The following is a 15282-nucleotide window of genomic DNA, read 5'->3' on the forward strand; positions in this document are numbered from 1 at the left end:
GACCCCACAAGTATACTCTATTCCCGGTTTTTGGACCCCACAAATATAGTTAAACAAGAACACACACACACACACACACACACACACACACACTTTTGTTTTAATGTAATACTCTAATCAGTTACTCTAATCTGCATTTCTTGTAAACTGTGCTACAAACATCATATGGCAGAAAGCTTTTAAGATTTTGAAGGGGATACGCTATCATACTGACTGAATTTGGTAGTACATGGACAATCAAAGACACACACACACACATCACACATGCACACGCACTCAACTGTTGGAAGTAGGAGGTTGTGTCAGGGGTCGTCGTCTAGGGACTTGTGCTGAAAGTCAACATGAAAGAGCTCTACACCAAAGGCACCGTACAACCTCCATGACATGTGACCGAGGTCAAAGGAAGTCGCTGAGGCCGCAGTGGGGCCGTGCTCTTCCTATTAACCCATACACTCACATGCACACACAAGGACTGTATACACATGTGCACGCACACAATTTACTTGTACTCACTCTTTCTGGGCACACACATGCATTTGTCATCGAAGTAGCAGTGTGGCGGTGTTGTGATAAAGGCGAAGGCTCTGGGGGGAGTTTGGAGCAGAAAGCCAGGAGTTCATGGGCCGTCCTTGACCCTCCACTGGACCTTGACAGATTTGAGTGACAGAGAATGACAAAATAAAAAGGGAAAGTCATCAATTAAACAGCTGAAAGAAAATATACAGATGCATAAAAGCTGCAGGATTGAATTTTAAGCCAGTTAAGGGAAATATGGGCATTATGGATTTGATAGCAAAGAGTGAACATTTGTAAAAAAGCTAGAAAGTGGACGTTGAGGTTGAAGATTTTGACAAACTAAAAATAAATAAAAAGAGGTCAGTCATTCATTGTGACGATGAGGAAGGTGATGATGGTGGTTGTTGTAACTGTAAATGTTTCCATCACCACTAGTAGTCGGATATCTTGTTTCTCATTTGTTCCTTTTTTTTATCTTATTCCTCTTTTATGTTTTTGCTTTATTTTGGTGTAATAAAGAAATTTAATAATAGGTATTGTCAGTGAAAAGTATTAGAAAAAAGTGAAGGCAACTTTAAATAGTAAGAGGAATTATTTAATTTCATAATTTAAATTTGGGTTAAGGAAGTTTGACGCTGCATAGATAGAATGGGTACAATTTTAAGTTTAATTTTAGCAACAGTGTGTGGCTAGACTTTATGTTCTCTAGGATTTACCATCTCACAGACAATTGAGAAAATGTATGGAAAAATAAACAAGGACACCAAAAAATTAGACAACCTCAACCTTATGATAAATGATGAATCTTTTGAATCCCCTAAATTCTGACTAGTGTCATTTACTAAAAAGTCAATACTGTAAACCCAAGCCACACTAAACCCAAACTATAGTATCTCTGCCTTGACACACATTGTTCTCCACAGTGCACATGTGGCCCACACTCAGTTAAGTCAGGGCCTGGGTCAAGTGGTCAACAGCGGTGATCAGAGAAGCCTGCAGCTCAATGAGCCCATCGACCCCTCAGCCCCACAGAGACATGGAGAATATAACTGTTTCAATTCATATCGGCCCCACGTGTGGCTACAGTGGAACATACAGGAACTCTGAGGCCTCCACAGCATTGATCTGCTTTACCCTTGCTTTACTCAGGCCAAGTGCAGCTGCCAATCCTAATGCGCTGTCAATACAAACACACCAGGGATGTATGAGGAGGGAGCTGTGGACTCTACATGGGAGGGTGGAAGTATCCATTTCTGCCATGCCTGCAGCCACTCTTCTGCCCATATCTGTCACAAGCTATTACATTGACTCAGACGCAACAGGTTATTGAATATGCTGTGGGCTTTTATTTTATTCACGAGATGGAAGAACAGCTAACAAGTACATGCTGATGAAGGCTGTATCTATGAAACAGGACTATGGCTGCTGAATAAAAATCTTATATCAAGTGGCTGTCACTACAGTTTATGAGCTTTTTGCCACATTTTCTTTTCTGATTTGAGCATCTGCAGCCCAACGTTTGCTCAGGTGAGTCAAAAGTGAGATTAAAAAAAGAAGAAAGTTTTTCAGTTACATTTTTAAAAAGAGATAGAAAAGGAAAAAAAGACAAAGTGGACACCAAAAAACAGTAGGCCTATTGGAGGTGCTCTATCATGACAGTACAGAATTAAGAAATAAGAATGTAACACTTTCCTTAATACGCTTTTACTACTCAAACATATTTGCCCAATATCTGCATTTTCATTGGCGTTTTTTGGCAGAAAATGGTGGGGCAATCAATAACAAAACCTACTTTGGACAGATGCAAAACCAGAAAATTACCAAATTCTACAAAATGACATACTGTGCAACTTTACATTTCCCACACAGTTTAACATAGGTGACAATTCAACTGAACACATACCTGTACTCCTCAGTAGTCAACTTGCTGTTTTATATGCGCTGTCAATTTGGGTAAACCCAATTTTACCACGTTGTCCTGCTTCTTTCATGTTTTGGTTATTTTCTCAGAAAGATGCTTGAGATCCTGAAAGTCTGTTCTTGACCAAGTAAATTGAACTCCAAATAACCCAAGAGTTGACAAGCTAGCGTTAGTTTAGCAGTTAACGTTAGCCATTTATTCCCCTGGAGAACCACTCCACGTTCAATCTGATTACTTCTACGGTGGTGGGCACCAAACTGGGTCTATGGGCACCAAGGTGTTTAATCTCAAGGTTGTTGTTTTTTTTCTTCAAAAGGCAAACTTTTAAATGTGTGCTGTAGGAGATAATCCATATGGTTTATGGTTGTTTTTTTTGTTTGTTTTTTTTAACTTTATTGAAGAATGTGGACATACAGTAGGAAGGAACGTCTTCTGTACATCTTAACAGTCTATGTTCTAGACGAGCCAGGGGGTTACTAAAGGAAGAAAAAAAAGCAAAACAAAGCAAAACAATTCATACAAATATTTTGTAAAGCTTACAAAGGTCATATGATCTAACAGCTTTTTTTGTACAGGTAGAAATGGAAAAAATGTATTGTTTAATATTGGCAGTCAGCTCCAAAAAGCTTGGCTTCTTTCTCAAAAACTTTGACTTGTGTAAATAAAATTTGGTTAAAATAATTATCAAATTCATCACATAATACTCAGAATAAAGCTTTCTTTCTATCATATTGAGTGAATCCAAACAATACATTTTCCCAAAGTAATGTGAATTGAGGGTAAATGTGAACAGCAATGAAATGTGATAATCTGCTCCAAAGTGTCTTGGTATAAAGGCAAGACCAAAATAGATGTACCAGTGTTTCATTTAGTTCTCCACAAAAAGTACAGCTGATATCAATGTCTTTTTTCATTTTCTGCAGATAATGGTTAGTTGGGTAAAATCTGTGGAGCATTTTGAAAGAGATCTCTTTAACTTTGTTGGTTAAGAAGAACTTGTGTGGCAATAGCCAAACCATTTCCCAACAAATCTCTTCAACATATGAAGACCAGTACGATAAAGCAGCAGGCGTACTCTTAACGTCTTGCTGAAAGAGTTGACGAGTTGCCTTATTCTTACTTTTAGCTTGTAGTGAAAAACAAATATTCCCAACAGTTGTTTCTTTCACATTTAACAGTACAGGGTGATCACCAACTCCATTAAAACCTTTAAAGAGTGCAACGACAGCTGAAGGTATTGCATCAAAAACAATAGAGAACTCCTTCGGAGAGACAGGGATGCCGTAGTGATGAATAAACTCAACATAATTATAAAGCTGACCACGCTGGTTGAGTAATTGGCTTAGAAGCAATATGTTGTTGTCAACCCACTGTTGAAAGAAAATGGATTTGTTTTTATACAAAATATATCTGTTGTTCCAAATATAAAACCTATGAGGAAAGACATATGGTTTATGGTTTAAACATTTTTGCCAAGCGCATGACGTCAACAGTACTTGGCAAATATAGCCAATCAAATTGCAGCTGGGCCAAAGGCGATGAGCTTTGAGCATTGCTTATCCAAATTCAAGGCTAAAGCTACTTTCAGTAGAATAATGACAAATAACAGCAGCAACCGAGAATGTTTTATGTCATGCATTAATCCAAAATTATATGAATTTCTAAATTATTCACTACCACTAACACGACACTTTTTACTGCTGCCTGCAGGTGGCGCTTCCATCGCCTCAAGGTATTTTATTGAGATACCATAAAAGAAGAAAATGTCTGCCTCGCCTCAGATTAAATAAAAATATATTGGTCTATTAGTATATACCTACTGTAGAGAGGGTCAGTATAGTATCTCACAGTTTTACTTTACAAAAAAAAAAAAAAACTGTTTCATTATTTTCTTGTGACTGAGTTGCATAGACATGGCAGAGTTGTCGTAAATCAGGGTTTGTTTCCTGGTTACCACGTTTCCACAGCAACGATGGAACCTGTCAACAAATCCGGAAAACGGAGACGTGGGAAATGTAAAAATAGGTAAATATTAAATAACGTCAAGAATATGTAAGTTTTTAGGTTGTTTTTCTGCGCTTTAGTTTAATATAAACCTGAATACATTAGTTAAGATAGCTGCTTGAAACGCTTTAGTTTGTTATATGGGCAATTGTAAATATTACATGACTGTATACTGGCTGGCCATGTTTCGTCATTTTCAAGTTCACTTAAATCTCTCTTGTGCCTTATGGTATTAATTGCCAAGCATTTACAAACCTAGTTTCTATATTGTTCTATATGGTTTCATTTTGCAGGAAACTTGTCCACAAAGCTCCCCCAGACGGGAACATGTTTCCAGCTGTTGCTGTTGGCAGCCCAGAGAAGCTGGATGGCAGTGTGAGCAGACAGGTAGGCTCATTATCAGTATGGTATACTGTAGAAGGTTGTCCACTCCTGTGTGTAGTGTTGCAATAAAGTATCCATACTCCAACCATTTACAAATACCACCACATAAATATACACCAATAAAGGTAAAAAGAAGTCAGTATTCAAAAGTTGAGTATAAATGTCTCATTGAGGGTATTGATATGATAACTGATATGTTATTCTGTAGGCCAGAATGGGATTTTACTGTTGCGGGTGTAAGTAAAAACTGAAATCCAATTAAATGAAGGGTAAACCTTAATCTGTAAAGTAGCTCCTGCTTTCAAAGAAATGGTTGCCCTGTCAATATTCCCTCAAAAATGTATTTTATTAAAAGCACACACTTTCACAAAATGGAAATAATGAGATACATTGCCAGTACCTTAAACAATAACTTGAACAGCACATTACGGAATGTACTTAGTTTCCACTTGTGCACCTTCGTTGCTTGTCATAGCAGGAAACACAGGTGTAAGAAATAGTGATGGCCCACACTCCATTTAAGTATCCCAGTAAGCCATGCCATTGAGAAAGCATACATACCTGAATACATAACTTGTGTTTCATCCTCCAGGGTCTGTCAGCGCTTCACATGGCCTGCCTTTACGGCCAGCTGGCTACTGTTCAGCTCCTGGTGGAATCCAGGCAAGGGTGGATCAACAGCAGTGATCTCCAGGGTCGCCGGCCTGTTCACATGGTCCTGTCCTCCCGGAGCTCACCCAACACCTCCTTGTGCCTCAAATACCTGCTGGAGCACGGGGCTGACGTCAATGTGTAGATGCCTTATTTTGTGTATAATTGCTTTGTGCAGGTTTTCTGTTTCGGCTGCTTTATTTTCTAATATGAGTTCATTTATAAATTCTGTCAGCTGGATCCAGCGGCACTCAGCTGTTGCATACTTCTTTCACCAAAGTAAAGCATTTTAAGAGAGAAGCTTAGAATGAAAAACACTGCAGAGTCGAAAAGTTAAATTATGATTACAATGAGAAGATGGTGAAAGTTTAAAGCTGCTGTTGCAAGGGATAATGAGTTTAATGATGATTATGATGACAAATGTTGGTGGTGGTGATGATGATGATGACACCGAAGATAATGATGATAAAGCTGGGAAGTTTTTGAAATATAGTTCTATATATATATATATATATATATATATATATATATATATATATATTTCATGGAAATATAGTATAGCTAATATAGTTCTGTTGTTAGCAGGACCACAGATTCAGGGACGAGCCCGCTGCACCTGGCTGCCTCTGAAGGCCTCCTGGACTGCACAGAGATCCTCTTGCAGGCCGGAGCAGATGTCTTGGCCCAGGACAACATGGGACACACGCCTCTGGATTTGGCCCGCATTTGGTGCCGCAGGAAGGTGGCAAGGTAACAAGCTAAAAGAACAATTCACACCAAAATTAAAGTTCCATTAAACTGTGTTGGGTAAAATTGACTTATTTTTTAACAGACTTCTTGTGTTTCTGTATAGGTATCTGAAAAGCTACATGTGGCAGACGGATAAGAAGAAAGAAATGCAGGAGAGGAAGCTAATTCAAACTTTATACAGTGATCTTGTGGATATGGTCAAACTGAATAAGCTCAATAAAAAGGTTAGTTTGCGGGCGCCTGGGTAGCTCAGTTGGTAGAGCGGGTGCCTATATATAGAGGTTTATTCCTCGACGCGGTGGCTGCAGGCTCGACCCTGACCTGCGGCCCTTTGCTGCATGTCATTCCCCCTCTTTCTCCCCTTTCAAGTCTAAGCTGTCCTACACAAATAAAGGCCTAAAATGCCCCAAAAAAATAATCTTAATAAAAAGGTTGGTTTGTATAGAGTTAGAAATCCAACATTTAGGGGCAACGCATAAATATCCCCCAAACTGTGCCAGAAACAGAGAAACATTTACATGTCAGAACATTGTTTTTTTAATTTAGATAAGGAAAACACAAAGCTGAATGAAATGTTATTTACTTAACTATAAAAATCCTTGAACAATGTGATCAATGTGCAGGTTACATTGTTCAGGTAGTATAAGAATCTTAATTAACGTAAATGTTCCCAGTAAGTTAAAAAAAAAAAAAACAATTAAAATCAATATTTTAGCAGTGCAAGGTCAGTCAGTATTTATTGTTGCTATAATGACATGTGCAGCATATTTCGTATCTAAGAAACTAATCACACTTTCTCCCTGTCCATTTTCAGACACTTATAGATGAGAAGATGGCAGAATGGGCAAACAAAAAAGGTTTTCCTCTCCTGAAGGATTTCTCCCCCAGAGTCTGGGTGAGCCGGTACCACACCCAGTGCCTCCCATCAGATCAGAACAGTTCTAAACCAAAACATGCCAAGCACCCATTGAAGCACCAGCCAGAAGGTCCTCTGGAGGACAAGAGCACCTCCACTAAGCAGCCTCCAGCCTCATCCTCCAGACCCTGGACCATCTTCCTGGGCCTCCAGCCAGAGAAACCCCTCAGAGAGCCGGACCTCAGAGGGAATGTCATGGTGTGGAGGGACAGCAGCAGCAGGCAGCCTCAGTACACCACCAAGTGGGACAGCACATGTCGCCCCACCCCTGACGTGCCTCTGGATATCCTCGAGAGGGTGTTGTTTCCCAGAGCATTCCCTTCCAGGATCGCCTCCCCACGGTACTTTGAGCCACAGAACATTGTGGAGGGCCAGCACAGAGGATACCCCCAGGGACGGAGCACCTCCCCCTGGACAGAGGTGGCCATGCATCTGGCTGAGGTGCTGGAGCCTGGACATTACTGATCATTGCACTCTGTACTGGAAGAGCTCCCACAAGACCTGAAATTAGTAGATGTGTTTAAGAAATGTATTAAAACTCATCTGGTATTGAAATATTTCATGTATTTTTAAATCCAAACTTGGTGGGTGGTTAAAAGAACAATTAGATTTAACGTCTTTATAGATTTTATATGAAATGATGTAGAAATTAACATGTAAGGATTCTATTTTAGGAAAATATGTATTGTATAGACATCTGACAGTGTCCCCTGTGTAATCTCACATCATGAGTATTAACAGTCATAACAGCAGACTAACAGAATATCCTGCCACCCCATGACTTCAGCTCAAAGTGACAAAATTAAAAATGCCACACACTCCAGACGCTGCGCCTCCAATAGCAGGGTGAATGGAGGGGTGAGTGAAAGGTGAGAAAACCTCAGTGAACTGGGTCACCTGTCTCAGATGTATCCCTGCACTCTCACTGCTCCCCCCCAGGGAACTGACTCGGGATCCAGGAAAGGTGAGCTGTCAACAGCATGTGTGTTAACTGGGAGCTGTTGCCTGTCAGCTAAAGGTGTTTGTGTTGCGGTTTTCTCCTTTTCCTTTATTTAACATCTCAGTGGGGGTCAAAGTGCACAGTAGCCACAACCTGGTGCACCCACTGTGACTGAGCCACATGGGACTTGGATAACATAATGCCATCCAGCTAGACAGTCTCCCTCTCTCTCACACTCACACACACAAATTGAGGGTGTGTGACAGTTGGAAAATCCATTGTACTGCTAATAAAATGTAACATTGAATAGGTGAATTAACCTGATTTAATTGGAAATGACGAGGACATCTCTCTTTAATGTCCTTTAACACCAACCTGTGAAAAGAACCATTTAATCTGCAAGTTATTTCAACAAAATCTTTTATTATACATTTGTGTGTATACCAGCCTACAATGAACCGCACTCCATAATTGGTAAAAAGAATTTCGGCCTCTTTAATAGTACTTTAATCAAACCACAGCTTTTGTCCCCGACACACAAGAGTCATTGCACAGGCTCGATCTTCACGTGTTTTCATTAGTTGTATGATGTCGGGTTAACTCAGCGATCAATGTACAAAAATCTGTTTGTTATTACTGTGAATTTTTAAAAACAGTCCAAAAAAAGACACGCAGGTTGCAGACTACAGCGCTGGTGATTAATGACACTGTAGATGCAAACAAGAAAACACTTTGGTGGCAACATGTAAATGATCTAGACTGGGAGATATCCATTGTTCACTTTAATTTAAGGGTGTTTCAATTATAAAAGTAATACTTTCTAAGTGCCCTTTTAACCCCTTTTCATCGATGTGATGCAACAGGGCAGAGTATTTATGTCCTATCTTGTTTCCTTACGCCATAACTTAAGACTGCGTTATCTCATTTGAAGAAAAAACAAATAAGCACTCCTGTGGCATTTTTCCTGCAGCTGGTTTGCCACTTTAACACGTTTATCCTTTCCAGGATCACTTCACATCAAAATCCAAGCTTGGACATCAGGATTTACCCAGAAAGTACCTTTAAAGGTGCTCTAAGTGATGTGATGCGTTTTTTAGGCTACAACATTTTTCGTCAACCGACGAGGAGTTGGTTGAGCCATCACTGCAGCAGCATTAGCCAGTAGGCTACTTCCACAATGCACGTTCATGACTCCACCAGCTCCTCCTTGTCGGTTATTGGCTGGAACACTGTTTGTTATGGTTCATGGTGCAGGTTGGCGCAGTTTGTTTTTGTTGCCGTTTGTGGAGCCTGGGCTGTCTTCAGAGACCGCGTTTTTTTACAGTGTGTTCAGGGGACAGTCAGCTAGCAGATAGTGTGGAGATGTTTGCTGTATGTGACGAAAAATGTTGTAGCCTAAAAAACGCGTCACATCACTTAGAGCACCTTTAAGCGGTTTCAGATAGCCTCCTAACTGTCTTGAATGCTACTTTGTGTATTGAATCAGATAAAGTGTGAGACTTTCAACACACAAATGACAGCAGATCTAATCTCAAGATGAAAAATTGATAATGATTTATCTGCCAAAGTCAAAATATACAGGTATTTGGTGGTTGTTAATTTCAGACCCTGCACATACATATGGAGGAGTCCAATATGACAATAAGAAAGCATTGAGCTACGGACAAGATCCCCAAAATGAGGTCTCTAGTAGATGTTGTTGGCAGTCAGTACAGACAGACAGAAAAATATAAGAGAGACAAATACGGCCTGTGTAAACCCATAGGCTCGACCAGCAGGAAGCTCTGTTCTATTCATTGGTCCGTCCTCTTCGTGTGCTCTTCCACCTTGGCCACTGTTTCATTTCAGTCCCATCCAGAAACAAATTTCCAAAGTTCTTTCCTGCTTACCCTTAATCTTCAACACATACACTCACTCACACACCCCCTGACCCCCGAGTTTGAGCTCCTCAGTACATTTTCTGTCGGCTGGGCAGCACTGCCTCCTTGAGGAAAGAGAACACGAGGAGGATCCCAGACCTCTTCCCTCTCTTGCCCTTGGTGAAGTAATTAGACACCACATCATCTAAAAAAGAAGAAGGGCAACTGTTATACTGTTGTTGTTTTTATACTAGAGAAACACACACCTGGAAGGTCAGAAATGTATCCAAAAAAGTATTCAAATAAGGAAAGGCTGGCAGTAATGTGAAATATATATATATAATTTGTGCTTAAGATAAAGATGAAATAAATTATACTGATCCTCACAGCGACATTGGAAAAAAGAAAAGCAATGTTCAAGCCGAACGTGGGGCTTGAACCCTCAAACATGAAATAAAGAGTCTTGTGAAAAAAGAGGAATGCGCAGGACGTGGGGCTCGAACCCACGACCCTGAGATTACGAGTTTCAGTTATCCAGACTAATATTAGATTAGAGGCTAGTATTAGTCCATGGGCTAAACTTGACATGTTCCTTTAAAAGACGGACATGGCTTTGTCAATGAATTTGGACATGAATTTGTCAATATAAAGATAATCCAATAAAAACATACTGAACCCTCAACTGCTACCAATGCACCAATCAATAACAACATAGGCAAAAAAAAGCTTACCTCCTTGTTGCATGGTGGATGGAAGCACATTTTCCCCCGCCGACAGTGACACAAAGAAGGCGAAGGGGATCACCCACAGGCAGATGGTGAAGTATGCCAGCACCTTGGTGCCAAAAGGAAGATTATAAGACAAGTATAGGAGAAATTATAATGGCAGAAAATCTTTCCTCAATTCTTAAAAAAAGCACTTTATCAAAGACAGTACATGGTTTCATAAATCTGAGATGAACTTACCTCTGAGAATGGATAATACTCTTGTGCAAAGTATTGGAAGGCCATATAATGGTTCACCACCACCAACACTGGAGAGTGAAGACAAAGCAAAAGAAACAATGTTGTAAAAAGTAAAACAAGACAAGAAAAATGAAGACATTTATGTACCAACCCGTTCTCACTCCGAACTTGTAAAATACAGACGCTTGGGCTGTGGCTGTCAGCATCGGATACGACGCAAAAAGCACCCTTCAGCGTGCGTGTCGAACGCACCGGGCAGAGCAGCAGCTACGTGGCGCTTGAAGAGGACTTAGCATTAAGAGCGACAATGGTAGCGAGTAGTATGAAAGCCCGAAATTCCGTGTAGGGAGGGTGGTTGGGGTGGTGGATGGGTCAAACAACACAGGAATTTCACCCCGGAGACCGGAGTTTGTGTCCCGCGTGTCTCGTTTCCTAAACCCAACTGTCGCTTTCTTTTTTTCCTAAACTCAACTGTCATGTTCTTCTCCCGCGTGTCACAGAAACGTACCTTTCATAAGCCCACCCACCATCTTTTCCTTAACCTAACTGCGTCAAAAGTGACACCAATAGTCCCGATCAAGCGTGTTTAGGTAGAGCGCGTTTAGATATGACGCTAAAGGAGACTTTTAGCGTTAATAACAACGCCAAAGGCACCTGACCAAGCATCCGTATTTTACGTGATGGGAGTGAGAATGAGTTGGATGTAAATGTCACTAACAGACAATGCATGTCATACTTACCACAGGAGAGGATGAAGTTTGGGGAGCTCAGCAGTATATAGGGGAAAGTCTGCAGGAGGCCGAAGTACACCAGGTTAGTGAAGAGGCCGACTCCCACCATCAACACTGGGAAGCCTTCAAAAAGATAGAGACCTGCCAGCATACCTGTCGAGAACTGGACACATTCACACAAACAGTCAAACAGAACACAGGTGTTGTTAACTACATATTTTACTACAGTATGTGGTTAAAAACAAATGCATAAAGAAAATGACATCACTCTATAGCCGCTTACTCACCATTATCATGTACTTTATTATTCGACTGGTGGCTACTGTGTATTCTTCTATTAGTTCCGCCAAGTAGTAGAGGCCAGCAGCTGGGTGAAGATAAAGAGAAGGTGATGTAGGGCTGCAACTAACGATTATTTTTTATTATCGACTAATCTGCCGATTATTTTCTAGATTAATCGATTCATTGTTTGGTCTTAAAAATGTCAGAAAAAATGTGAAAAAAAAAGTCCATCCCAGTTTCTCAAAGTCCAAGGTGATGTCTTTCAAACATCAGTGCTGGAAATCAATACAAAAACAAACAGGTTAAAACTACTAAAGAAAATGTACAGACACTGGTCAATGTATTAACTTAATATTCCACTTTTGCTGAAAATCAACAATATTTAGGGTTCCAAAGAAATAAAAGATGATTTCAATAGTGTGGTAGAGACAATTTCAAAATATGCTTTACATTGCTTCATTATGCTTACTACCAGGATAGTGTTATCTACACGACAGGCAACAGTAATGCTTGGTATGGTTTTGGATTACTGTTTACGATACAATACCTGAGATTTGGTATCACTACCAAAATGACACTTGTTGACAAATGATCGTCCACTACCTTTCCTCGAGGAATATTAACACATGTTTCTACAAATCTATCAGTAGTTCTCAAAAGCTCTTAAATGTTACTGATTTGTTTTTAAAAGACTTTAAATGGGGCGACCTCTAGCTCACCCAGTAAGGCCCCTGTTCGAGTCCGACCTGTGGCCCTTTGCTGCGTGTCATCCCCCATCTCTCTCCCATTGTTCCTGTCTATCCACTGTCGCTATCTAATAAAAGGGAAAAAATGCCCCAAAAAATAATCCTTAAAAAAAAAAAAAGAATGTATCCTGAATAAAGATGAGTATACAAATATGACCTGAGATCCAAGGCCAACTTGTTTTAATACCGTCTCTAGTGAACAGCCAAGGCAAAGCAAGAAAGGCATGCCAAATAATATCAGTTCAGTCAAGTGAGTTAATATAACCAGATCAGAAACACGGCAAAAAAGACTGTATGAAAAACTGTATGAGAGTCCGAGAGCTTCATCACACAAAGGCAATGTGCACTTTCCAAAAGATATCAAGTCAAAAGAAAAAGAGAGCCAAGAATAGAGACAGCAAATTGCCTTGCTCTTTTGAACTCCAAGTTCGAAACTCCATACAGAACTCCCCACAATAAATAAAATATGAACAAGACATTTTCTAAACCATCACTGCTTACTGGATTTACCAGAGGAAAAGACAGATAAGATACTGCTTACATGAAATATGGCACATAATAAACATAGTTAGGATTCAAATGAAGCAATAATGAATAAGAAAAAGTAAACAAACTCTGACTCTGATGACACATGTGATGCCAATCCTATCCTTAATTGTATTAGTTGATAAGAGGTGGGAAGATACTGCATGATGATATTAACTTAAGAGAGTAGGGGTGAAGGCATGCACTCACGGGTTACACATGCTCTTTCACCTAGTTTTGGTTACAGTATCACACTGTGGCCTGCTGCCTGGCGTTACAAAGCAGCTTATGAGTGGCGACAAAGTGCCGGAAGGTCATTGGTAATAAATCATGTCTGTACCACTTTCTAATAAGGCATCATTTACAAATTGATTATAAATGTATCTGATGTCTTTATTAATAAATCATTTCCAAATGCTTCACACATCAGTTATAAGCCATTCATTTGGTGACAAGATGTGAGAAATCCTTTTGGCTTTTGTTGACGCTTTCTATTCTGCAATTATGTAGTAATGATTCCATTGATTAAATGCTCGAGAGTAGCTCACTTTCTGAGAAGCTAAATGTGCCATAATACTGTTAACATGTTGGTAATAAACAGATGCTCTTTGCGATGAACTAATGAGATGCTGAAGCTAAAAATACAAAGTAAATGTCATGCTGGAGCAGAAAAGACACCAGTCAAAAGGATTTCCCAGCCTGGCAAAACCAGAAGTGTTTATATTAATTAATTTTAACTGACCTATATAGCATTAAACATTGATAAATAAAGGTTGCCTTAAAGTGGTACTATCATTAAATCTAATGTAATTTGTGGAAACATGGAAATCACTGTTCCTAATCCAGCCTCTTGTTAATGCAGAGTAAACAGCAACACAAAAAAGAGCTGACAGATACGACGGAGTGTGACACTAACAGAGTTTGACAGTCAGCAGCCACACCTGACAGGTGCAGTTGTTACGTGGCAAGGTAACTAACTGGCAACGTAGACAGACATACAGACACAAGCTATTCACCTCAAGTTTCATCTACAAGTTTTGGAGCAAACTCAATATCTTGTTGGCACTGCGTGTGACAGGCACGTGAACCGTATGTCAGGTAGCCAGCCTGTCAACTAACCTGCTAGATTTAATGTAAACAAACAATGCTAATGTTAGTTAGAGTTAATGCAATACCGACTAGCATATTAGCTTATCCTTTCCCCTAAAGACTGCTGCTGGATGTTACTTAATCTTACTCATTACTGCATGCCAGACACTTACTTTAGCTATATGCTGTGGAATCAACTGATTGATTAGCTAGTTTGAATCGATTAACGCGAGAGGGCTGACGAGAGAAACGCAAAATGCTAGCTAACTATTAGCAAACATTAACTTACATCCAGTAGAAGTGCTTCCCCATGTCCCAAAAAATTATACCACATTACAACATGACCATAATACATTACTGTACTTTTACTTAATGGTATGCATTCCAAAAACATGTGCCATTATCATTTTTGATGCAACTTCACCTGCTGTCTTGGTTCGCTAGCATTAGCAAGCGAATATTAGCTAGCACTTGCAGGGATTTCTCAGCATCACTTACCTATTGCTAGAGTGACGAAGGATATCTGGATGACTAACGACAGCCAGCTGAGTAAATAAATAAACCACATCTCTCTGCATATGAAACAACACACAAATATATGAAAATAACTCAGAAAACAGCTAGCTGACTGCTAACTAGCGCTGGAGCACTGGTCAAAGATCCTGCCCCAGTGTGTTTTCAGTACAGGCCGAGGAGAGGAGAGAAGAAGGGTCCTGTCTCAAGGAGGGACAGGTTTGTTTTGGTTGTAGCGCCATCTGTGGTTGGAGAAGAAGTGCAGTAGCCTTGTCTGACGGATAACTCAAATAATAGCCTAATATTGAAAATAATCTTTGGTTGCAGCCCTATTCCTTAAACATCAGTTTTTGAAATGTCAATACTTCTTTCAGGCAAGCAAACATTTGACCTAAATATTGTGTTCCATCTCCACAGCTTATATGTTGTATGGCTGTATATCAGTTAAACCAAGAGGTTCGCTGAGAGGAACAACACTGTTGCCTGAAAT

At 39.9% G+C, this 15282-nt stretch overlaps 2 protein-coding genes across 3 annotated transcripts; one reads left to right on the forward strand and one right to left on the reverse strand.

Moving 5' to 3' along the window:
• The first annotated feature begins 4409 nt into the window (after positions 1–4409).
• ankrd53 (ankyrin repeat domain 53) lies at positions 4410–8356 on the forward strand. Its single transcript, XM_078276092.1, has 6 exons — positions 4410–4462; positions 4735–4828; positions 5418–5617; positions 6059–6226; positions 6330–6450; positions 7041–8356. Exons 1-6 carry the CDS (start codon positions 4410–4412, stop codon positions 7605–7607), a joined length of 1203 nt encoding a protein of 400 aa, XP_078132218.1. The 3' UTR covers positions 7608–8356.
• A 196-nt stretch (positions 8357–8552) lies between these two features.
• On the reverse strand, positions 8553–14988 carry tex261 (testis expressed 261). 2 transcript variants are annotated; one of them, XM_078276094.1, is made up of 7 exons: positions 14778–14988; positions 12639–12733; positions 11925–12004; positions 11647–11800; positions 10907–10974; positions 10673–10775; positions 8553–10146 (listed from the first exon to the last, which is right to left on the reverse strand). In XM_078276094.1, the coding sequence occupies exons 2-7, from the start codon at positions 12694–12696 to the stop codon at positions 10031–10033; spliced, it is 579 nt and encodes a 192-aa protein (XP_078132220.1). In that variant the 5' UTR covers positions 12697–12733; positions 14778–14988; the 3' UTR covers positions 8553–10030. The 2 variants fall into 2 exon arrangements, with proteins under 2 accessions (XP_078132220.1, XP_078132219.1); XM_078276093.1 differs by lacking the exon at positions 12639–12733 and having other exon boundaries at positions 14778–14986.
• Positions 14989–15282: the final 294 nt, after the last annotated feature.

Source organism: Sander vitreus, chromosome 19 (assembly GCF_031162955.1).
Source record: "Sander vitreus isolate 19-12246 chromosome 19, sanVit1, whole genome shotgun sequence".
In the NCBI taxonomy this organism is placed as follows: Eukaryota; Metazoa; Chordata; class Actinopteri; order Perciformes; family Percidae; genus Sander; species Sander vitreus.

Excerpts from the sequence above, each read along its gene's own strand:
- ankrd53 (XM_078276092.1), top strand. The coding sequence starts at position 4,410 with ATGGAACCTGTCAACAAATCCGGAAAACGGAGACGTGGGAAATGTAAA. Across the intron at positions 5,618-6,058 it reads CACGGGGCTGACGTCAATGT|CAGGACCACAGATTCAGGGA; the intron begins GTAGATGCCTTA and ends TTCTGTTGTTAG. Across the intron at positions 6,227-6,329 it reads TGCCGCAGGAAGGTGGCAAG|GTATCTGAAAAGCTACATGT; the intron begins GTAACAAGCTAA and ends GTTTCTGTATAG.
- tex261 (XM_078276093.1), bottom strand. The coding sequence starts at position 14,847 with ATGTGGTTTATTTATTTACTCAGCTGGCTGTCGTTAGTCATCCAGATA. Across the intron at positions 11,801-11,924 it reads TAATAAAGTACATGATAATG|TTCTCGACAGGTATGCTGGC; the intron begins GTGAGTAAGCGG and ends GAATGTGTCCAG. Across the intron at positions 10,147-10,672 it reads ATCCACCATGCAACAAGGAG|ATGATGTGGTGTCTAATTAC; the intron begins GTAAGCTTTTTT and ends CTTCTTTTTTAG.